Source organism: Podarcis filfolensis (genome assembly GCF_964270895.1).
Source record: "Podarcis filfolensis genome assembly, chromosome: 2".
In the NCBI taxonomy this organism is placed as follows: domain Eukaryota; kingdom Metazoa; phylum Chordata; class Lepidosauria; order Squamata; family Lacertidae; genus Podarcis; species Podarcis filfolensis.
In genome coordinates, this window is record NC_139605.1 from 1,007,645 (window position 1) to 1,032,308 (window position 24,664).

The 24,664-nt window shown below is 42.4% G+C and overlaps 1 protein-coding gene across 1 annotated transcript; it reads left to right on the forward strand.

The window, feature by feature from the left end:
• Window positions 1-1,259: 1,259 nt before the first annotated feature.
• On the forward strand, window positions 1,260-23,325 carry LOC310756941 (uncharacterized protein). The gene is made up of 2 exons (XM_083601908.1): window positions 1,260-1,597; window positions 20,717-23,325. Exon 2 carries the CDS (start codon window positions 20,794-20,796, stop codon window positions 22,366-22,368), a length of 1,575 nt encoding a protein of 524 aa, XP_083458034.1. The 5' UTR covers window positions 1,260-1,597; window positions 20,717-20,793; the 3' UTR covers window positions 22,369-23,325.
• Window positions 23,326-24,664: the final 1,339 nt, after the last annotated feature.

Here is a 24,664-nt window from a genome sequence, read left to right on the forward strand (position 1 = left end):
ACAGTGTGGGAAGTGTTTCAATTGCTTTATATATAGATAATTTTATTAATACAGTGGTACCTCGGGTTACATACGCTTCAGGTTACAGACTCTGCTAACCCAGAAATAGTGCTTCAGGTTAAGAACTTTGCTTCAGGATGAGAACAGAAACCGTGCTCCAGCGGCGGAGCAGCAGCAGGAGGCCCCATTAGCTAAAGTGGTGCTTCAGGTTAAGAACGGACCTCTGGAACGAATTAAGTACTTAACCTGAGGCACCACTGTATATAATTTTATTTACAAATTGCGCTCAAAAATGGAAGCATTCACCTCTGGGTTCTTGGCGTTTGAAAGCCCCAAACGTTCAACTTCCGAAGCGTTCTACAACCGAGATTCCACTGAGAATCCAGCAATAGTGTGTTGTCCAACGATATCCATTCTTTTAACCAACACAAAGAGGCTGCCTCGTAGTAGAAAATATAGCAGTGCGAAGCCACCTCTATTTTTAGTATCTATCAAAATTTTATACTTTATTCTTGGTGTTTTCCCCCTGCCAGAGTAATCATGAAATATATCTTTGCCATTCGTTAAAGAAGCTTGCATTATTTATTATTGGTATCATTTAGAATAAAAACAGTATCTTAGGTAAAACATTTCTCTTTATGGTTGAAATGCTTCGTAAAAGTGGTAGTTTCATCCTCCCCTATATTTCCAAATGTTTTTAACATTTTTTGATACTCTAACGTAATTGGAATATGTTGTAATTCAGTGTTTTTCAAATAAACCCTTATTTAGTCTCCATCTATACAATGAACTCTTTTCACCCCTCATTATCATCTATGTTGAGTTTTGATCTGATATAGTTCTTGGCTGGATCTCTACAGTCTTTAATCCTGTAGGCAGGTTCCTTCAATATCCAGATCATGTTTCTTCTTCCCGCAGAATCCTTTGAATCAGAAGAACATGTTTACTCTTGTTCTAATGGGTGTCTGAATCTCCAAGCATCTGGGTTGGCAAACTAAGGCCCGTGGGCCGGATCAGGCGCAATTGCCTTCTAGATCCGGCCTGCGGACGGTCCGGGAATCGCTGTGTGGATTGCCAGCACGCACGTTCTTTCCCTCTCCCTCACCCGGCGGCGCTTTTCTCCTCAGGGACGAGCAATCTTGTCCCACACTGGGTGCCATCAACGGGGGGAGTCGGCTCACCCGCCTGCCTGCCTCAGCAGGGTGGCTCTGTGAAGGGGGTGTGACGCTGGCTGCCGGCTGCTGCTGAGTTTTCCTCTTGCTCCTCCTCCCTCTCCCTCAGTCCGCCCTTCCTTCCTTTTCTGTGCGACTTCTCCGTGCCGCTTCCTCACACGCTTTCTTCGTCACCCCCTCCCTCCTTCATTCCTCCCATGGCGTTCAGGCGGTTTGTTGCAGAGGCCGCAGCTGCCGCTTGCGGGTTGGGAAGCAGCAGCAGTTGGTGGGTAAAAGCTCCAGCAACGCCCCGATTCCCTTGCCTCTGTTCGCGGCTCCCCCGGGGCTTCTGCTTCTGTCTTCACCAGCCAACGCAGACTCATGCCCTGCCCTGGCACCTGGCTGGAGAAGCCCAACTGGGGCTATTGGGACGACAACTGGGACAGGTAAAGCCAAACATCTTCAGGCCTCCTTGCGGGCGGGCCAAAATCGCTCATTTCCCCTCGAAATATAGTCCGGTCCCCAACAAGGTCTGAGGGACAGTGGACTGGCCTCCTGCTGAAAAAGTCTGCTGACCCCTGATCTAGTAGATCCATTGTTGTAACCATATCAAAAAAGTATTTGGTATTTTGCTTTCTTCTGAGATACTTTCCCTCAGTGTTCTGTCATAGTCCAGTGATACTACTCCATTAAATTCACCCGTAATAATTATATTTCTGTCATAAACCTCAGACATACTTTCCTCCAATGGTTGGAAGAAATCTCATGCAAAAAGTGGCTCTGAATCTGAAAGTCCCAGTCCCAAATCTTAATCCTGCCACCCTAAGATATTATAAGCAAGCCCCACATTCCTCTTTCCACCTGCAATAGGGAGGTTAGAAGAACACTTAATTCCCTGCAGGGATCATAAGAGCCACATATGTGAAATATCACTAGTGAACAGAATAATTTAAACAAGTAAACCAACAACAGTATTAAATTTGCAGGGAGAGAGAGAAAAACTGGATTTGAAATGACCAAACCACAAGATGAAAAGTCTCCATACTAAATGAGGGAAGGGGGAGGCATGGGGGGGGGGCTTTTGAAGTCTCCCTGCTGGCAAGGGAATTCCAGAGCAAGGGCGCCTCTGTCTGTCTGGAATCCCTCACTGCCTCATCTCCAGCAGGAAGGGAGGATTTCCAGACTGGGACCCTTCACTCTTAGGGGGAGGTGCTGGGGCCTGGGCAGCTGGATGGATGGACATCAGCCTGCAGAAATGCTCCCCCCTTCCTTTCACAGGACTGTTGTGGTGTTGCATGTGTGTGACAAGGCAACACTCAAGAACAGTTCCCACCAACCAACATTACATCATTCCTCCACTGCCCACAAGAGGGCGATCTTTCCTCTACACATGGTAGAATCCTAGAATTGCAGAGTTGGAAGGGACCACGAGGGTCATCTAGTCCAGCCCCCTGCAATGCAGGAATATTTTGCCCAAAGTGGGGCTCAAACCCCCGACCCATAGATTCAGAGTCTCATGCTCTACCGGCTGTGCTCTAAAAGGGAGTTTCAGTTCAGGAAGAGCCCAGAATAATTAGTGTTGCCATACTTCAAAAAGTAAAAACCAGGACACCCCCAAATTTGTAGAACTTTTTCTTTTTCTTTTTTAGACAAGGCCCCAAATAAACGCCAAAAAAGCCCATGAATTTTCAATTGACTTGTCTTAAATCCAGGACAAAGTGCCTTCTTTTGGAAATTCCCCCCATACGTCAATTCCACCTTCGAATTCTCAGGAAAATCCAGATGTATGTCAGACCCACAACAATATACCTAGGGGGGAAATGGTTCCGCAGGTTTTCAGGGAGGGCGAGACAGAAACTCAGTGGGCCCTGCAGGAAACCTCTGAGCCCAATTCTGTCCCTGTACCTATTTAAGCAACACAATCACAGGACCTTGTAATTTTAGATGGGGACATTCCCAGTTCTCCCTGGAGGTGCCAGGGGTGGAACATTGGGCCTTCTGCATGCAAAGCGGATTTTCTTACCACTGAGCTTAGCCAAAAATATTTAAAATGCCACCAGCCAGCTTTTGCTAGTAAATGAAGACAAAGAAAGACTGAAGGCATCTTGTTCTAGGAAAATCCTTGGGCTCACTTGTACACAAAGTTATGTTGTTGTTGTTGTTTAGTCGTTTACTTGTGTCCGACTCTCCATGACCCCCTGGACCAGAGCATGCCAGGCACTCCTGTCTTCCACTGCCTCCCGCAGTTTGGTCAGACTCATGCTGGTAGCTTCGAGAACACTGTCCAACCATCTCGTCCTTCGTTGTCCCCTTCTCCTTGTGCCCTCCATCTTTCCCAACTTCAGGGTCTTTTCCAGGGAGTCTTCTCTTCTCATGAGGTGGCCAAAGTACTGGAGCCTCAGCTTCAGGATCTGTCCTTCCAGTGAGCACTCAGGGCTGGTTTCCTTAAGAATGGAGAGGTTTGATCTTCTTGCAGTCCATGGGACTCTCAAGAGTCTCCTCCAGCACCATAATTCAAAAGCATCAATTCTTCGGTGATCAGCCTTCTTTATGGTCCAGCTCTCACTTCCATACATCACTACTGGGAAAACCATAGCTTTAACTATACGGACCTTTGTTGGCAAGGTGATGTCTCTGCTTTTTAAGATGCTGTCTAGGTTTGTCATTGCTTTTCTCCCAAGAAGCAGGCGTCTTTTAATTTCATGACTGCTGTCACCATCTGCAGTGATCATGTAGCCCAAGAAAGTAAAATCTCTCACTTCCTCCATTTTTTGCCCTTCTATTTGCCAGGAGGTGATGGACCCTCACTAACTCAGGCTGCAGGTTGCTCAGGGCAACTGCATCCAGGCCCAGACGGGGGGGGGGGGGGGCGTCATATGGGCCACTTGGCCAGGGCCTCCGATTCCAAAGGGGGCCTCGGTCTGCATATTCACAATCACAGGGGATGCTCTGTCTTTATCTGCAGGTCCGGTTCAAGCCTTGAAATAAAATTATTTGTCAGCATAACTTTTGTGAAAATTATCTCCCTGACCCGGGTCTCTGCCTGGCTCTGCAAGGCCCTGACTGAGTCCACACTGAAATGAAAAACAGAGCGTGCCTTTCTGCTCCCGGTGACTAACCAAATGCAGCAGGAGGGAGGGAGGAGCAGACAGGGGGGAAATCCACCCATTTCTGAATGAAATATCACTTTTACCACTAAACGCCGAGCTGGAAAGAGACAGAGAGCGAAAGAACAGCCTGAAAGACCTAGACTGGCTCCCAGTACATTTCTGAGCACAATTCAAAGTGTTGGTGCCGACCTTTAAAGCCCTAAACGGCTTTGGTCCAGTATATCTGAAGGAGCGTCTCCATCCCCATCGTTCAACCTGGACACTGAGGTCCAGCACTGAGGGCCTTCTAGTGGTTCCCTCACTGCGAGAAGTCAAGTTACAGGGAACCAGGCAGAGAGCTTTCTCGGTGGTGGCACCCGCCCTGTGGAACACCCTCCCATCAGATGTCAAAGAGAAAAGACACCTGAAGTCTTTTAATTGGGGGGGGGGCTGGTGTTTGAAGCTGGGCTTGGCTGTTCGGGGGCGTAGCTCAGCAATGCAGCAGCTGCTCTGCATGCAGAAGGACCCCGGCTGAGTGCTTGGCATGCAGAAGGAGGCCCAGAAGGAGATGCTCCCCCTCCCTTAAAAATGATGGTGGATGAAACTTGGCCAACTCCCCCCTCCCCCTGGAGTCCCCCTCCCTGCCGCCAGTTGGGGGGCGGGGGCCGGGTCACCATGGAGCCCCCAGAGCCGGAGGCCAGAGGCAGCGCCGCCCCGTCGCCTTCCCATCCTGACACAGGGAGGGGCTGCTCTAACAAACGTAGCTCTAGGGATGCGCGCGTCTGAAAAGGAGCCGGAAGTGTCGCCGCGAAATGCGCCGGAAGTTTCCAGACCGGGAAAGGAGGAGGGGCGTCGCTGAAGAGCCCCAGAGGTAAAGAGGGAGAGAAGGGGGGAAATAGAGGGGAGGACAAAGAGACCCCCCCGTAAGGAAAGCGCCCTCCCTGGGGCCCGTCGACAGGGGCTCCGATCCAGGCCCCGACCCAGGTGGGAAGGGGGGACCCAACACCTGCAGGGCTGGCCTTGCAAGATCTCCTGGGCAGCAGCAGCACCGCCAGACTCCCCTTTCTCTTTCCTGGGGGGCCGAGAGATGCTCAGCTGCCCTGCCCCCCCCCCCGGAGGCCTTGGCGGGAAGGGGAATGAGGACCCCAAGCAGGGCTGGGGTGGGGCTGAGGCCCCCCATTCTCCCCTGGCAGGAATCCCTGGGGTCGTGGGGCGCCTGGCTGGGGAAACGGAGAGAGGGAGTCCAGGGAAGGGTTAAAGGAAGGGGAGGAGCCTCGACAGAGACCCCTCCCCTTCCAGCACCACTGACCCCCACCCCCATCGCCCAGTCTCCCTGCTGAGGGTGTTGGCTGTCCCAGATCATCTGTATTCACTAGGACTCATCTCCATACTTTGGATTGTCCTGAATACCACCAATTATAGCCTGGCGCAAACCCCAAAGTCCTGCTAGGATGCATCTTGGCTTGCCTGCTGATGAAACTGAGTGTGTGATGATTGATAATATTTTCATTTATCCGTTCCAGACCCCTAAGTAGTAGCAGCTGCCAGGACATTGTCCTGTTCGCCTCTGTATAGTTCCAGCCTTATTTCAGATGTTGTGGTAGATTGCAATCAGGGTGGATTTGATATAAGTCAAATTGATTTCAATCACAATTTACGGTAAATCACTAATCAGTATGATTCTATTTAAATCAAAAATTTCTGATTTGGTTACACTATTAGAAATACATAGACAGATAATTATGAAATCATTCTGAGGTTTAATAAGTTAACTGTCTATATTTGGACAACAGTTCTGCTGTAATTTATTGGTGCCTATTCTGTACAGTTAAGTGTTAGTGCGGTTGTTGGAACCCAGTGGGATTGGGAAGAGGTTGCCAGCCCTGAAGAGCCTTCAGCACTTGCCTCAAGTCTGACTTGCACAATTATTACACAAAGACCCCAAGATGTGTGGAGTATTCTGCTCACAAGGTTGCACTTTCATTTTTACTGCTTCACACTTAGCTACTTGTGCAAATCTCTTCCACTGCAAACCATCTGTTCATTGAACCTCTTAGAACTTAGAATTTAAGGGGTTAATTTTGTGTATATAAATCTGCAAAGGAACAATGGGATTAAGGTTCCCCAAATATATTTTGGGGAATAAATTCACACTTTTGAGAATGGCAAAAACAAGCATCTGTGACAATATCTTCTCATTAGAAAAACTTCCCCAAATAATCTTACAGAAACCTCTGGAAGAGCATGACATTGTGAATGGGTTAATGGAATTCATTTACCCCAAAAATTAAATATTGAATATAAAGCCTCATGCTAGATAATTAAAAACAAATCCTTATTTCCTGATGAATAGCCTTTGGACTATAATGTAATTAAATATAAAACTATCTTTAGATAGATTTTTTCCTCTAAAAGCATTTTATTTTTTAAAAAATTCTGATTAAAATAAAAGAAAATTCTGATATAAATAAAAAAATCCGATTTTTATTTTTTAAAAAAATCATTGATTGTATCCACCCTGATTGCAATCTTTAGCTGCTGATAACATGGCAACGTTTAGCAGGTCATATTGTGAGGTTTAGCTGGTGAGAACACTGCAATTGTTAGCTGACGAGTTATCACGATATTGAAAATCGGATACCGTATTTTTCGCACCATAGGGCGCACTGGACCATAGGGCGCACCCAGTTTTTAGGGGGGGAAATCAAGAAGAAAATCTTTTCTCCCCCCCCCCCAGCCCCAAAGAGCAGCGTACAGGCTGCGCACAACCTCTCCCTGCCAGAGGGGTTGCGCGCAGCTATGGAGCAAGCCAAGGCAGGGCTGCGGGATGGATCCCGCTCGCTGTTTAGGCTTCTCCTTTAGCCCCGTGCAGCCTCTCCTTGCCGGAGGGGTTGCGCGCAGCTATGGAGCAAGCCAAGGCAGGGGGCGGGATGGATCCCGCTCGCTGTTTTGGCTTCTCCTTTAGCCCCGTGCAGCCTCTCCTTGCTGGGAGACGCTGCGCAGGGCTTTCCTGGCTTTCCTGGGAGGTGGGGGGATTCCCTCACCTCTCGCAAATGCCCGCAGGAGCCGCGCAACTCCTTTAAAGAGATCGCGGCTTCTCCTGGCTTTTCTGGGAGGTGGGAGAAGGGACTGATGCGGCCAGTCAGTCCCTTCTCCCTCCTGTGGAAAAGCCCGCAAGAGCGCACGGAGCTTGTGTGCGGCTCTTGGGGGCTTTTCCCGCCTGCCTCCCCCTGCATTCGCTCCATAGGACGCACACACATTTTCCCTTGCTTTTTAGGAGAGAAAAAGTGCGTCCTATGGTGCGAAAAATACGGTATTTCCTAGTCCTTATACACATTGGATTTGCGATATAATGTCAGCTCAAATATTAGGAAACGGTTAGCACATTAACATCAAGCCCAGCTCTAATTATGACCTAAATTTCTGGCCCAGTGTATAATTGCAGATTTTACCAGTTTTATTTTGTTTCCCATTCTAATAGTATCTCATACATTTTGGAAAGTTTTTTTAAAAAATTGTTCAGTAGTACCTAAGAGACCAACTAAGTTTGTTATGGCGATGAGCTTTCGTGTGCATGCACACTTCTTCAGATTGGACAATTTTCTACCTGAAATTTGGGAAACACTTTCTCTTTCCTATCAATAATATCTCTTTCAAACTGTGAACTTTCAGTCAAAAAACCTCTCCCTTTATCTTGTCCAAACAAGATGATTTGATGGTATTGAAACCAATCCGCCACCACACCTCCCACCTCATCCTGTTTATTCAGTTTTATTTCTTCTTCCAAAAAGTCCAAAAGATCTCTGTAAGTTGCCCTTTGCTTCTTCCGTATTGCATTTTTAAAAAAGCTGTTGCTTTTGTGGGTGGAAGCCAAAGAGGTGTTTTTCTTTCCAGCAGATTATTATATTTATCCCATACTGTAAAAAGGATTTTCTGAATAACCTGATTCATAGAGCTCTTGTGTGTTTTAGTTTTATCCTGCCATAAATAAGCCTGCCAACCAAACATATTCTTACGACCTTTGTTATAATAAAAAACCTGCTCCTTTCCCCTTATGGGGTATCCAAGAGCACATATAGTCCTTAAGTGGGTTCCATATTGGTAGGAGAAAATAACAGAGGCCAACCAGAGTATATGGGAAGCAAAGCGGCTAGTAAGCCTGATCTTTCTTGCAACAGTGTCCCCCCCTCACCACAACCAGGAGGGAGGTGTGCAAGGCCTTATATAGTCTTTTCAAATTGCCCACCCAAGACCACCCCCCCCCAAATATCATACAGAAGGAGACTGTCTACAGCAGGAATAGATCACAGGAGGCGGTCTACAGCAGAAAACCTGTCCTCAAGGATACCTGTTAATGGTCACTAACTGCATTACCTGGGCAGCCTGGCCATTCTTTTGTGATGGTAAATACTTTAGTTCCTGAATCCAGGTCACAGGCTCACCCTGTTCATCCCTCCTTAAGGCAGCATTTGTAAGCACAAAGACAATGGGAAGGCTTCCATTTGCCTCCTTTACTGCAGAGGAATATTTGAGTACGTTTCTGAGCACAATTCAAAGTGTTGGTGCTGACCTTTTAAGCCACGGGTGTCAAACACAAGGCCCGCGGGCCGAATCCGGCCCGCCAGACCTCGTCATGTGGCCTGTGTAGCCGCCGGCGGCCGCCAGCCTTCACCTTTTATTCTCGCTTTATTTTTATTTTTTGACACAAGAAAGCTGCCTCTTCAGCGCATGCGCGGCAGCCTACAAGCCAGAGAACGTCTGCCCTCTAGCAGCGCCGGCCGTTCTACACAGGAAACCTCCACTTTACATGCATTCAGGGAACCTCCACCTGTTTTTATATTGAGTGCATGCCATCCTGTGATGTGACAGATCCAACGGCTGCCTGAACCCTTCTCTCCTGTACTGTAAGTCCTACAGATACAACCGGCCCTTTGAGGGTGACCAAACTGGCTGATGCGGCCCCCGATGAATTTGTGTTTGACACCCCTGTTTTAAAGCCCTAAACGGCCTCAGTCCTGTATACCTGAAGGAGCGTCTCCACCTCCATCGGACACTGAAATCCAGCGCCAAGGGCCTTCTGGCGGTTCCCTCATTGCGAGAAGTGAGGTTACAGGGAACCAGACAGAGGGCCTTCTGGGTAGTGGCGCTTGCCCTATGGAATGCCCTCCCATCAGATGTCAAGGAAATAAGCAGCTATCTTATTTAAGAAAGTCGGCTTTCTTAAAGTCAAGAAATTGAGTCCTAGTATGCTTGGCTGCTCCTTTCCGCTGTATAGTGAACTTCAGAAGAGCATGATCACTCGCGCCTAATGATCCTTCCACTTCTACCCCACTAACCAGGTCATCAACATTGGTTAGGACCAGATCTAAAATGGCTGTTGCTCTTTTACATACGCTTCAGGTTACAGACTCCGCTAACCCAGGATGAGAACAGAAATTGTGGTCCAGCGGCGCGGCAGCAGCAGGAGGCCCCATTATGTTAAGAACACTTTCTTAACCACCGGAACGAATTGAGTACTTAACCCGAGGTACCACTGTACTGCAGTTTCAGTTATTGTTATTTTTATTTATTTATTTAATCTATTAGTTGCTTTCTCTTGCCCAGGGCAGCCCAAAGGGACTTACAACCTGTTGTTGTTGTTGTTGTTGTTGTTGTTGTTATGTTCCACGGTGACACTCCAAGGCCTTCTTTGTCGTGTTTCCTGTATTTTGGGGGCAGAGAGAAGGCTGTTCTCGGGGCCTGCTCCCCCACTAGGGAAACTGAGGCAGCCCCCTCAGGCAGGAGATGCAGGGAGGGGCAAGGAGGGGACGGAGCTGAGTCCCATTTGGCCAGCCCTGATTTAACCCTCTATCCTCTCATCCAGTGGAAGGTGCTGTCCCATTGCCAGTGTCCTAGACACAATGCAGCCGCCTTGGGAAGTCAATGGTGCAGGATGATTTGGGAATGTGTGCAGTTGGTGGGACTGCATCAGGAAGATGTTGGAGATCACGGAGGAAGGAGGAAACAAAATTCAGATATTCAGTGTTTTCAGGGGAGGGGGAAGAAGGGGAAAGTGTGTCCCACCAGATAAGACTCCCTTCCTCCCTGGCCATGGGCCATCCTTGCTTGGGCAGGTGGTACTTTGAGTCCAACCACATCTGGAGGGCCAGAGGTGCCTCAACTCAGCATAGAAGGTTCCTCTAGGGCTCAGTGTTACTTGGGAGCTGGTGAAATTGGATCTTAAGGGTTCTTGAGACATTTCCTTTTTTTTTTTATTGGTTTTAATTCATTTTGCTACATTCAACATTAAAACAAGTGAAAAAATAAACATACATAACACATACATACCAAAAAAGGAGTACATAAATAAAAGAAATAATAATTTAAAAAAAACAAAAGAAAAAACATCTCCTAACATAAAACACCAACTAATTAACTTACATTAACTAAATAACTAAATAACACACAACATTAATTGACTTCCCTTCATCTCGGTTTCAGAATATATTATATGATTTTTTATCTGCAGTTTCTTTTCCTCAAAAGACTCTTTACGTCACACGTGTTACGTCACACCTACTGTGATTTTTAGATTTTTTACCTCTGTTTCCATGTATGTCATAAATTTATTCCATTCTTTATTAAACTTTATGTCTTTTTGATTTCTTATTTTCTGTGTCATTTTTGCCAGTTCTAAATAATCAAATAGTTTGGTTTGCCATTTGTTTATAGTTGGGATTTTTGATGTCTTCCAATTCTGCGCTATTAGAGTTCTGGCAGCCACTGTCGCATACTGAAAGAGTGTTTGGTCTTCCTTTTTGATTTCCTCCCCAATTATCCCCAGCAGAAAGGCTTCGGGTTTTTTGATAAAGGTATATTTGAGGATTTTTTTTAATTCATTGTAAATAGATTCCCAGAATTTTTTGATAGGCTCACACAACCACCACATATGATAGAAATCGCCCTCCTTGATCTTGCACTTCCAACATAATTTATCACCAGTTTTATATATTTTTTCCAATTTTACGGGCGTTACATACCACCTGTACATCATTTTATACATATTTTCCCTGAGTGTTGTGCATGCCGAGAATCTCATACCTTTATTCCATAATGCCTTCCATTTATCAAACTCTATGTTATGTCCGAAGTCCATTGCCCATCTGATCATTACCTCCTTTACTTCTTCATCTTTGGTGTCCCATTCAAGTAACAGGCTGTACATTTTCGATAGGAGTTTTGTTTTACTTTCTAGTATTTCAATCTGAAATCTAGATTTTTTTCTCACTTATCCCATTTTTTTAATCCTCAGACCATATAGAATTGATTTGGTGAAATTGGATCCATCCTGTCAATTTGTTCTTTATTTCTTCATAAGGCCTAATCCTCCAACCAGTCTCTGTTTTTACTAGTAGGTCTTCATATGTCCATCTTTCTCCTTCGATGTTTGGTTTTTTTATTGTCAGGATATCAATTGGCGATAGCCACCAGGGGGTCTTCTGTTCCAATAATTTTTTGTTTCTTTCCCACACTTCCAGCAGTGGTCCTCTAAAAATGTGGTTAGAAAATCCTTTATGAACCTTTCCCTTGTTACGCCATAGGTAAGAGTGCCAACCAAATCTTATATTAAATCCTTCTAGATCTAACAAGTCTTTATTTTTAACAACGATCCAATCTTTGACCCAACAAAGACATGAGGCTTCATAATACAACTTTAAATTTGGAACTGCGAATCCTCCCCTATCTCTTTGATCTGTGAGTAGTTTAAATCTGATTCTGGGCCTTTTCCCTTGCCAGATAAATTTAGAGAGTATTTTCTGCCAATCTTTGAATACTGAGGTTCCCCTTATTATCGGTATATTTTGAAATAGGAACAACAATTTCGGTAATAAACTCATTTTAATCACCGCCATTCTACCCGACCAAGAAAGTTTTATTCTATTCCAGGTGTCTAAGTCCTTCCTTATTTCTTTCCATGTGGTTATGTAATTATCTTCCATCAAATTTATATTTTTCATCGTTAACCAGATTCCAAGGTATTTTACTTTTTTTGTTACTTTAATACCAGTTTGAGATTCAAGATGGTTTTTTACCTCCTCTTTCACATTTTTGGTCATCATTTTAGTTTTTGTTCTATTTAATTTAAAACCAGATAATTTTCCAAATTCTTCTAACACCTTACTAACACTCTCTTTTGGATCCTCTAAAGACAACATAAGATCGTCGGCATATGCTTTCAATTTATATTCTTTCACTCCAATATTTATTCCGCGTATCTCTGAAGTTTTCCTTATCTTATTTGTAATTATCTCTAACATCATAATAAACAGAAGAGGTGACAGAGGGCACCCCTGCCTTGTACCCTTCAAAATTTCAAAGGGTTCTGTTAAGTTATTATTGATAATTAATTTTGCACTTTGTTGTGAGTAAATTGCTTTTATTCCTTCAAGGAATGTGCCCTCTATCCCTGTCTTTTCCAAACATTTTATAAGAAAACGCCAGGATACATTGTCAAAAGCCTTTTCGGCGTCAATGAACATTAAAGCTGCGGGGATTTCATTTTTGCATTCTAAGTATTCAATGATGTTTATTGTATGTCTTATGTTGTCTTTTATTTGCCTATTAGGTAAAAAACCAGCCTGATCGGTATGGATGAGGTTAACTAGACACTTTTTAAGTCGGGTCGCCATTACGTCTGCGAAGATCTTGTAGTCATTGTTCAGTAATGAAATCGGTCTGTAGTTCTTAATGATCTGTCTGTCCGAATCGGGTTTCGGTATCAACGTAATGTATGCTTCTTTCCAGGATGCTGGTGTTCTTCCTCCTCCTAAAATCTCATTCATTACTTCACATAGCACCGGTGTTATAAGTTCTTCTAGGACTTTATAATACTTGGCCGATAGACCATCTGGGCCTGGGGCTTTCCCCAGTTTCATCCTCTTTATCGCCTCTTGAATTTCCTCTACTTTTATGGGTTTGTTTAACAGACTTCTTTCCTCTTCCGATATGTTGTTAATTCTGTTTTCTTCTAGATATTTTTCTATTTCTATGGCATCTTCTTCTTCTCTTTTATATAGGTTTTCATAGAATTTGAGGAAGCTCTTTTTTATTTCATTAGGGTCCTCCAAGATTTGTTCTTCTACTTTTATTTTATTAATAACGTTTTGTTTTTTCCTTTTTCTCAGTTGCCATGCCAGAAACTTTCCAGTTTTATTTGCCGATTCGAAAATTTTTTGTCTCATTAACTTAATTCCCCATTCTACCTCTTGATTTATTAATGATGAGTATTGTGCTTGTAATATCTTGTACAGTTGCTTGTTCCCTTCATCACTTGGTTTTTCTATCAGATTCTTTTCACATTCTCTCAATTGTGTAATTAACTCTCCTTTTTTGTTCTCTCACCTTTCTTCTTTGACTATTTTGTTGTATCAGAAAACCTCTTAGCACTGCCTTACTGGCATCCCAAACTATGTCCATGTTTGTCTCTTTATTGATATTTAAATCAAAGTAGTCTTTTAAGGTGGTTTTAGCCTTTTCAATCACTTCTTCTTTTTCAAATAAATAGTCATTCATTCTCCATCTGTACATACCCTGAGTTTTCCAATTTAAATGTAATATTATTGGGTTGTGATCAGATAGTGTTCTAGGAAGTATCTCACATTTCAACACTCTTATTGTTAATTCTCTTGATACCCATATCTGATCCAACCTGCTCCAACTCTGATGCGGCTCTGAGAAGTGAGTGAATTGTTTTGTCATGGGGTTTTTATATCTCCATATATCTATTAAGTCTAAATTTTCCTCGAGGTCATTAAACGATCTCGGAAGTTTCCCTTGATTTAGATTCTTCCTCTTTGAGCTTCTATCTAGTTCTGGTTTCGGCACTCCATTTAGATCTCCAAGTAGGACCAGTTTATTATTCTCTAGATTTAATAAGACTTGTTCCAATTTTTTGAAAAACTCCAACTTATTTGTATTTGGCGCATAGACTGTCACCACGTTGAGTTTTTCTCCCTGAAAATTGATTTGCACTCCTAAGATTCTTCCTTCCTCGTCCTTACATATCAATTTAGGTTCTAATTTCTCTTTCACATAAATTGCTACCCCTCTTTTTTTCTTGGAATCTGAGTTAATGAATTCTGTTCCCAACTTTTTATTTATTAAAATATGTTTGTGTTTTTTGGCAACATGTGTTTCTTGGCAACAGATCACATCAACATTTTTTTTCTTTATAATTTTCTCAAATTTATTTCTCTTGGACTTTTCATTAAAGCCATTCACATTCCACGACAGAAACTTAAGGGTCATTTCAGCTAACAACCCTCTATCCTAATTTCTGATTTAAATTCTGGTGCTTCTGTTTCCAATAGTCTCTACCTCTTCCCCCTCCTTTTCCTCCCCCGATCCTGCACCTTCCGCCTCCTCCTCTGTCTCCCCTCCCTTCCCCTCCAGTCCCTCGGCCTCTTTCCCTCCTCTCCCTCCTCTTTCCCCCACTCTCCCCTCTCCTCTTCCAAATCTTTCTTCTTCCCTACCCAGGTCCTTTTCGTATCTTCTCAAAAACTTTCCGGCTTCTTGTGTGTCTATCAGTTTGAACTTTTTATTCTTATAAAAAAAGGAAATCCCTTCTGGGAATTCCCATTTGTACTGTATTGTATTTCTCATCAGGACATTTGTTAAATGCCTGTATCCTTCCCTCTTGCACAGAATCCTGATTGGAATTTCTTTATAGATAATGATTGGACAACCTCCAATGATTAACTTTCTTTTGTAGCTTGTTCTTAATATAGTATTCTTCATTTCCATTGAATTAAATATTACTAAACAGTCACCAGGGATTTTTTTTGATTTGATTTGTTGTGATTTTCCTCTTATTCTAAACGCACTTTCTATTGTGTATGCTACTTGTTCTTCTTTTATTTCCAACCATTTTGCAAGTTCTTTAACCATTTTTTCTCTTATATCTTCATTTACTTCTTCTGCAACTCCTCGGAATTTTAAATTAAGTTGTTTCTGACGCATTTCTGTCATGGCTAAATTGTCCCATAATTGATTTTGCATTTTATTTAAATCTTTTACTTCTTCCTTTAATTTTTCTGTTTCTTTTTTTTTTGGTCTCTCAGATCTTTTTGAGTTTTTTTATTGGTTTCTTCAATTATTTTTGACTTGGCTGTCAAGTCTTGTACCTTTCTAGAGAGTTCTCCTACAGCACTTTCTATTTTCTTATCTATCTGTTCCTGTATTTCTCCTAATTTGTTTTCCATATGCAATTTATTTTGCTTGAATTCCTCTTTAATCTTTAGCCATAAAATGTCTAAATCTCTAATTTCCTCTTGTTGGGATACCTTTCTCTCTCCTGGTGTCCCTCCTACTTTTTTCCCATTTTCCCCCGACATTTTATGGGTTAATTCTCAGTGGCTGGCTTTACTTTTTTCTCTCTCCCCTAGGGGGCTCACAATCTTTCCTTTACCCTTTCAGTAGTTTCAGTACCTTTATTTATATATTCCTATATTATTTTCTTATATCACTTTGCCACTCTTATTGACATATCCTCTTTAATTACCATCCAACCTATATTCCCCAAAGGAAAAGAGAGATCTTTCAATGGCTTATTCAGAGTTATCAAATCCCATTAGCTTTACCAATAGTCTTTTGTTATCATATATTTAAATTGTGTTAATATGTTAGTATAGCTGTTTCAACAACAAAGAAAGAGAAAGACAGAACGGAGGGCAAAAATCAAAAATAATATTCTCTTTTTGTAGTCTAGAAAAGATTGTTCAGTTTCTGTACTCTTCAGCCACTTGTCGGCCTAATCCGTTTCACAGAAAATACGTCAGACTTTCATTGTTTTCTATTACCTCGAGATTTGAATTTATTGGTTCACTTTATGGTCCTAGAAAGGATGTAGATATTTCAGGGAGTTCTCAGTGAATTATATCAAACAGTCTCCAACTTTTCAGAATCTGAAGTTATTCAACATGTCATTTACTTAAAAAGACGTCTTGGTTTTAATGCTAGTCCTGCTTAGGTTGGTGGAATCAGGGTAAATTTTCCTCAGGGCTAAGGGTAGGGAAGATAGATTATTAGTTATGTTAATTATAATGGGGAGCGAAGGAGAAAGGAAGATATAAGGTAAGAGAAGAAAACAGATACATAGAAATAAGGAAAGAGAAAAGAGAGGGACAAAATAACCAGATAATTTTCTAATTCAAATCAAAATGTAAATATCCTAAATACCATAAGAGAACAAGGAGGGAAGGGGAGAAAGTGGGAAGAGGAAAAAAGCCAGGGGTTTATGAGCGGGACATAAATGCAGCCTCTGTGGAAAGTTCCAGAGTTCAAGGGGTCCTAGGGTTCTTTGGACTAAAGTTCAGATAAACATACGTAAAATAAATCCCAGAAGCGTCGATAAATTCCCAAGGTTGGGGGAAGTTAGAGAAAGTTCTTTTTCCGAGTATTTCTTTAATTTCTTTGGGTCGTATTTCCAGCTGTCCTTTTAAGCAGTTCTAAGAAGCTCCGTTTTAAATGGCTCTATGAAGTTTCCTTGCTTGCTCTTTTTTTTTTTTTGTCTGCCTCCCCCGAAAAGAGCAGAGCATGTGTCATAACGGTGGAATGTTTCAAGTTCTTTTAATTCCCCACAATAAATCCCGAAATGTTTACTTTGTATTCACTCAGTCACTCAGTCAGGCGAGGGGATACTTCCTTCCTCCACCTTGTGACTTTGTAGCCTGCGCCATTTTAATCCTCTTCCGAGCTGAATTCCTAAATTAAATCATCTAACATCCGACGTTCTCTTAGTGTATTTTCAAATTTTGTAGCATTAAATAAGTCTACTCACACTAAGGGTTCCGTTCTTGCAGTTTTGGAGGTCCGTCGCATTCTTCAGTGGGAGTCAGAGGCATCGTAATACAGGGTCGTTGCTCTCCCTTTTGTGCTAGCGGTTTCGCTGCCTCGAGATCTTCCAAGAAAAAAAAACCCCGAAAAAACAGCTGACCGCATCCACACGGCTGGGTATCTCTCCCCCAAGGGTCTCCCCCTTGAGATTTTTGGGGGGCGCGGTGCCTTTGCGGCACCCCCAAGCCCCTGTATTACTCGGAAAACTCCTCCGGAGATTTTCCTCACTCCCTGTCTGTTCGCGACAAAAACCGGAAGCCTCAGGGTTCTTGAGACATTTCCAAGGGATTGTGATTGGTATCCAGACCCTAACACTATAAATCCAAGGTGTCCCCACTGAGCAGTTTATCAACCCTGCTGACCGCTGGGGAAGACCTTCAGAAGGAAATGGTTTGCCCCCAAAGTTGCTTCCTTCCTTTCTCCGCTGCTGCTGCCCACACTAAAGGAATGTCTGGATGAAATCCCAGGGATGTCTGGATCCTATGTCCAGTTGATATTCTAGAAAAAAGTGTGGCTAAGATTCTGAGTCACAATCGTGGCTGAGAAATACAGCCAGGGAATATGAAACTGATTTGAAAATTGGTTTCTTCTTTACACGCAGGGAATATGAAACTGATTTGAAAATTGGTTTCTTCTTTACACGCAGGGAATATGAAACTGATTTGAAAATTGGTTTCTTCTTTACACGTTGTTGTTGTTGTTGTTGTTGTTGTTGTTGTTATATTACATTCAGGAGGACACACCACTGGTTTCATCTTCTTTCTTTTCTTTCCCACAATGGGTATTATTCACCTTTAATACTCATCTTTTTCAGTGTCACACATATTTTTATCTTGTGATCTTCATATGAAGAGAGGTATAACAATTTAATAAATAATTCCCAGTTGGAGCAGAGCTAGAATATCCAGAAGCCCTTGGCCACCCAGGGCAAAGGAGGAAGAACAGTGAGAGAGGCCTGGACAGGGAATATAATTATTATCTATATCTATATCTATCTATATATATATATATATATATATATATATATATATATATATATATGTATATATATTTAAAATAATATTTATTACTTTTCCAACAATTTAAAAACTACAAAAACAATATAATACAAAAACACTACATAACATTGACACATTAAACTAGCAAAACAAAACAAAAACAATCAAATAAATCAAACACCGACTCTTCTCCCTGGTCTCGGATTCTGCCAGTCATTTCCGCCAGTTCCATATAGTCCATCAACTTCATCTGCCATTCTTCCCGGGTGGGTAAATCTTGTGTCTTCCAATATTTCGCGATAAGTATTCTTGCTGCTGTTGTTGCATACATAAAAAATGTTCTGTCCTTCTTTGGCACCAATTGGCCGACCATGCCCAGGAGAAAGGCCTCTGGTTTCTTCAGGAAGGTATATTTGAATACCTTTTTCATTTCATTATAAATTATCTCCCAGAATGTCTTAATCCTTGGGCATGTCCACCAAAGGTGAAAGAATGTACCTTCAGTCTCATTACATTTCCAACATTTATTGTTGGGCAAATGATAAATTTTTGCAAGCTTGAGTGGTGTCATGTACCACCTATAAATCATTTTCATTAAATTTTCTCTTAGGGCATTACATGCCGTGAATTTCATACCTGTGGTCCATAACTGTTCCCAGTCAGCCATCATTATGTTATGTCCAACATCTTGTGCCCATTTAATCATAGCTGATTTCACCGTTTCATCCTGAGTGTTCCATTTCAACAGCAAGTTATACATTCTTGACAACTTCTTAATTTTTGGATCTAACAATTGTTTTCAATTTTGATTTTTCCACCTGGAAACCAACTTTTTTGTCCAAATTGTATGCCTCCATTATTTGATAATAATGGAGCCAATCTCGCACTTTATTTTTCAATTTTTCAAAGCTCTGCAATTTTATTCTGTCTCCATCTTGTTCCAGAATTTCCCAATATTTCGGCCATTTGGCCTCCATATCGAGTTTTTGCTGTGCCTTCGCTTCCATTGGTGACAACCATCTTGGGGTTTTATTTTCTAGCAAATCTTTATATCTTGTCCAAACATTAAACAATGCTTTTCTAACAATATGATTTTTAAACGCTTTATGTACTTTTACCTTATCGCACCACAAATATGCATGCCAACCAAATGCATTATTGAAACCTTCTAGATCCAACACGTCAGTGTTTTCAAGAAGCAGCCATTCTCTCAGCCAGCAAAAAGCAGCTGATTCATAATAAAGTTTAAGGTCTGGCAGGGCAAATCCACCTCTTTCTTTAGCATCAGTTAATATCTTAAATTTTATTCGAGGCTTCTTGCCCTGCCAAACAAATCTGGAAATATCTTTCTGCCACTTCTTGAAACAATCCATCTTATCCAAAATTTGTAATGTTTGAAACAAAAACAACATCCTTGGCAGCACATTCATTTTTATCACAGCAATTTGGCCTAACAATGATAACTTCAAATTTGTCCATATTTCTAAATCCTTTTTCACTTCAATCCAACATTTTTCATAATTATCCTTAAATAAATTCACATTTTTGGCAGTCATGTTAACCCCTAAATATTTCACTTTCTTAACCAGTGTTAGTCCTGTCTCCTCCTGAAACTTCTCTCTCTCATTCACAGTTAAGTTTTTCTCTAAAACTTTGGTTTTCGTCTTATTCAGCTTAAAACCTGCTACCTGTCCAAATTCTTGAATCAGTTCCAATACCCTTTTAGTACTAGATTCTGGCTCCTGTAAGGTCAATACTAAATCAATACTAAATCATCAGCAAATGCTTTCAGTTTGTACTGGTTAGCTCCCACTTGTATACCTTTAACCTCTTGGTCCTTTCTTATCATGTTTAACAAAACCTCAAGGACCGATATAAAGAGCAATGGAGAAATTGAGCAGCCTTGCCGTGTCCCTTTCTCAAGGGAGGCGGGTGCGAGACCTGGTGGCATATAATTATTATAAATCATAATTTGGGTGGGTGTCTCAATCTGGCCTTCCCAGCAGTCAGGCTCCAGCTGCTTTCCTTCTGCATCTCCAGCTCTCTCCATTCAATAATGCAAGGCTGAGAGATGGAGGTCCAACCCCAAGAACATTCTCCAACTGAGCGCTCCTTCAACCGACCACAAGCACAAAGCCTTGTCACTAGACTTATATATGGGTCTCCCAAAATGGTCACTATGCACCTCCTGAGGCCAAAGGGAATGTGCAGGTGATTAATAAAGATCTAGAGGTCGAAGGGGACAAAATGTGGCCCAAGGGAGGGAGGATTATAGTGCAGCGGATGAAGAACTTCATGATGAATTTAGGATCCTGATTAATATTGGCCAGGTTCATGGAACATAGAGCAGCTCCCGTTCCTGTGAGAAACCACTTTTTATAAAACGTAAACCCCACAGTTCAACCGTATTCTAAGATACTGCTGCTTCATTAATGCTTAATTAAGGGTTAGGAAAGGCTGATGATGCATTACCATTATTTAACATTATTTCATCTGTCTTTCCTAAACATTTGGAACATATGGAGGACAGGAAAGAATGTACGAGACGTCAAAATAAGAGCAGGTGCTAATTGATGTGTGTAATATTCCTTTGTTCTCTTCCTAGGTTTCCTTTCCCCCCGCTCCTCCCTGTTGAAAGAAGACAATGGAGAAGGCAGTCAAAATTCTGGAGGGCCATGTCCAATGGGAATAAGAAAGAAACCATATAAATTCATGGAATGTGAAAAGAGAGAGGAGAAACAATTTGAAAGTATGGAGTGTGGGAAGAGTTTCACTGACAGTGGAACACTTGGAAAACATCAACGGACTCACACAGGAGAGAAACCATTTAAATGCATGGAGTGTGGAAAAAGCTTTGGTTGGAGTTCAAACCTTCGTATACATAAACACACTCACACGGGGGAGAAACCATATAAATGTAAGGAGTGTGGAAAGAGCTTCAGTCAGATTGGACACCTTAGAAACCATCAACGAACCCACACAGGGGAAAAACCATATAAATGTATGGAGTGTGGAAAGAGCTTCACCGATAGTGGAACATTTAGAAAACATCAACGGACTCACACAGGAGAGAAACCATTCAAATGCATGGAATGTGTAAAGAGCTTCAGTCAGAGTAGAAACCTTAGAATCCATCAACGGATTCACACAGGGGAGAAACCATTTAAATGTTTGGAGTGTGGAAAGAGTTTCAGTACAAATAGAGGACTGAATATTCATCATAAAACTCACACTGGGGAAAAACCATTTGAATGTATGCTGTGTGATAAGAGCTTCACTGAGAGTAGAAAACTTAGAATCCATCATCGAACTCACACAGGGGAAAAACCATATAAATGTATGGATTGTGGAAAGAGATTCAGTCACAGTGAAACACTGAGAAAACATCAATGGACTCACACAGGGGAAAAACCATATAAATGTATGGATTGTGGAAAGAGCTTCACTTACAGTGAAACACTGAGAAAACATCAATGGACTCACACAGGGGAGAAACCATTTAAATGCATGGAATGTGGAAAGAGCTTTATTGATGGTACAGCACTTAGTATCCATCATCAAACTCACACAGGGGAGAAACCATTTGAATGTATGGAGTGTGGAAAGAGCTTCACTTGTAGTGGAACACTTAGAATCCATCAACGGACTCACACAGGGGAGAAACCATTTAAATGTAAGGAGTGTGGAAAGAGCTTCACTTCTAATGGAGCAGTAAGAAGACATCAGTGGACTCACTCAGGGGAAAAACCATTAAAATGCATGGAATGTGGAAAGAGTTTTATTGAGCGTAGAGATCTGAGAACCCATCACCGAACTCACACTGGGGAGAAACCATTTAAATGCACCGAGTGCGGAAAGAGCTTCAATCGCAGTGGAACACTTAGAAAACATCAATGGACTCACACAGGGGAGAAACCATTTAAATGTAAGGAGTGTGGAAAGGGCTTCACCAATGTTGGAAATGTTAGAAGACATCAACGGACTCACACAGGGGAGAAACCATTTAAATGCATGGAATGTGGAAAGAGCTTTATTGATGGTACAGCACTTACTATCCATCATCAAACTCACACAGGGGAGAAACCATTTAAATGTAAGGAGTGTGGAAAGAGCTTTATTGATGGTACAGCACTTAGTATCCATCATCAAACTCACACAGGGGAGAAACCATTTAAATGTAAGGAGTGTGGAAAGGGCTTCACCAATGTTGGAAATGTTAGAAGACATCAACGGACTCACACGGGAGAAACCATTTAAATGTATGGAGAGTTGAAAGAGATTCTTTCAGAGTGGAACCCTAATTTCACACACAGGAAACTTAGACGACGTCAACAGACTCACTCGGGGACAAGCAAATAAATGTATGGAGTGTGGAAAGAGCGTCAATAGAAGTGGAAACCTTAGCAAACATCAGCGAACTGAAAAAGGGAAAACCACTTACGTATATGGAGCGTACATAGAGCTTCAGTCCTGATGTTCTTAGAAACCATCAATGGACTCGCAAGGAGGAAAAGCTTTAAGAGTTGAAACCCTACAATCCACAAACTGAAAAATCTAAAATGGATTGAATGGAAGTGCTGGGATGGATGCTGGGATGTTTTTGCCTCTACGCATGGGTCTGGGAATGTTCTGATCAGTTCACATTGAGTTCAGTACCCTGACCTGTTCTTAACGCATTGTTGACCACATCTACGGAACGCGATTGTTATGTTCTTTCATGTCATGCAAAATCAATTGTTGTTGTTGTTTAGTCGTTTAGTCGTGTCCGACTCTTCGTGACCCCATGGACCAGAGCACGCCAGGCACCTCTGTCCTCCACTACCTCCCGCAGTTTGGTCAAACTCATGCTGGTAACCTCGAAAACACTATCCAACCATCTCGTCCTCTGTCGTCCCTTTCTCCTTGTGCCCTCCATCTTTCCCAGCATCAGTGTCTTCTCCAGGGAGTCTTCTCTTCTCATGAGGTGGCCAAAGTACTGGAGCCTCAGCTTCACGATCTGTCCTTCCAGTGAGCACTCAGGGCTGATTTCCTTAAGAATGGATGCGTTTGATCTTCTTGCAGTCCATGGGACTCTCAAGAGTCTCCTCCAGCACCATAATTCAAAAGCATCAATTCTTCGGCGATCAGCCTTCTTTATGGTCCAGCTCTCACTTCCATACATCACTACTGGGAAAACCATGGCTTTAACTATACGGACCTTTGGTGGCAAGATGACGTCTCTACTTCTCAAGATGCTGTCTAGGCCTGTCCTTGCTTTTCTCCCAAGAAGCAGGCGTCTTTTAATTTCGCAACTGCTGTCACCATCTGCAGTGATCATGGAGCCCAAGAAAGTAAAATCTCTCACTGCCTCCATTTCTTCCCCTTCTGTTTGCCAGGAGGTGATGGGCCCAGTGGCCATGATCTTCGTTTTTTTGATGTTGAGCTTCAGACCATATTTTGCGCTCTCCTCTTTCACACTCATTAAAAGGTTCTTTAATTCCTCCTCACTTTCTGCCATCAAGGTTGTGTCATCTGCATATCTGAGGTTGTTGATATTTCTTCCGGCAATCTTAATTCCAGCTTGGGATTCATCCAGCCCAGCCTTTCGCATGATGTATTCTGCATATAAATTAAATAAGCAGGGAGACAAAATACAGCCTTGTCGTACTCCTTTCCCAATTTTGAACCAATCAGTTGTTCCATATCCAGTTCTAACTGTAGCTTCTTGTCCCACATAGAGATTTCTCAGGAGACAGATGAGGTGATCAGGCACTCCCATTTCTTTAAGAACTTGCCATAGTTTGCTGTGGTCAACACAGTCAAAGGCTTTTGCATAGTCAATGAAGCAGAAGTAGATGTCTTTCTGGAACTCTCTAGCTTTCTCGATAATCCAGCGCAAATCAATCATTAGTAATAGTTTAAGTCTTGATATTCAATCACTAGTTAATAGTTTAATAAGGAGGTTTCACGCCTGTCCAATTCTGTGTTCCCTTTCCCACCCTTTAATCTATTGATGATTAATACCTATATTCAACCCTTGCATTGTATTCATGTTAACCAATCAGCAACAAGCACATATGTAATGCTGTAATATTCAATAAAAGGGACTCTCCGAGACATGCTCGAGAGATGCCTCCCGTATGACACCTTGCCATTCGTCTCTCGCTTATTTCAACCCAACAGTGTGGGAAGTGTTTCAATTGCTTTATATATAGATAATTTTATTAATACAGTGGTACCTCGGGTTACATACGCTTCAGGTTACAGACTCTGCTGACCCAGAAATAGTGCTTCAGGTTAAGAACTTTGCTTCAGGATGAGAACAGAAACCGTGCTCCAGCGGCGGAGCAGCAGCAGGAGGCCCCATTAGCTAAAGTGGTGCTTCAGGTTGAGAACGGACCTCCGGAACGAATTAAGTACTTAACCTGAGGCACCACTGTATATAATTTTATTTACAAATTGCGTTCAAAAATGGAAGCATTCACCTCTGGGTTCTTGGCGTTTGAAAGCCCCAAACGTTCAACTTCCGAAGCGTTCTACAACCGAGATTCCACTGAGAATCCAGCAATAGTGT

What these genes read in the sequence shown, in the direction of transcription:
- LOC310756941 (XM_083601908.1), top strand. Translation starts at nt 20,794, where the DNA reads ATGGGAATAAGAAAGAAACCATATAAATTCATGGAATGTGAAAAGAGA.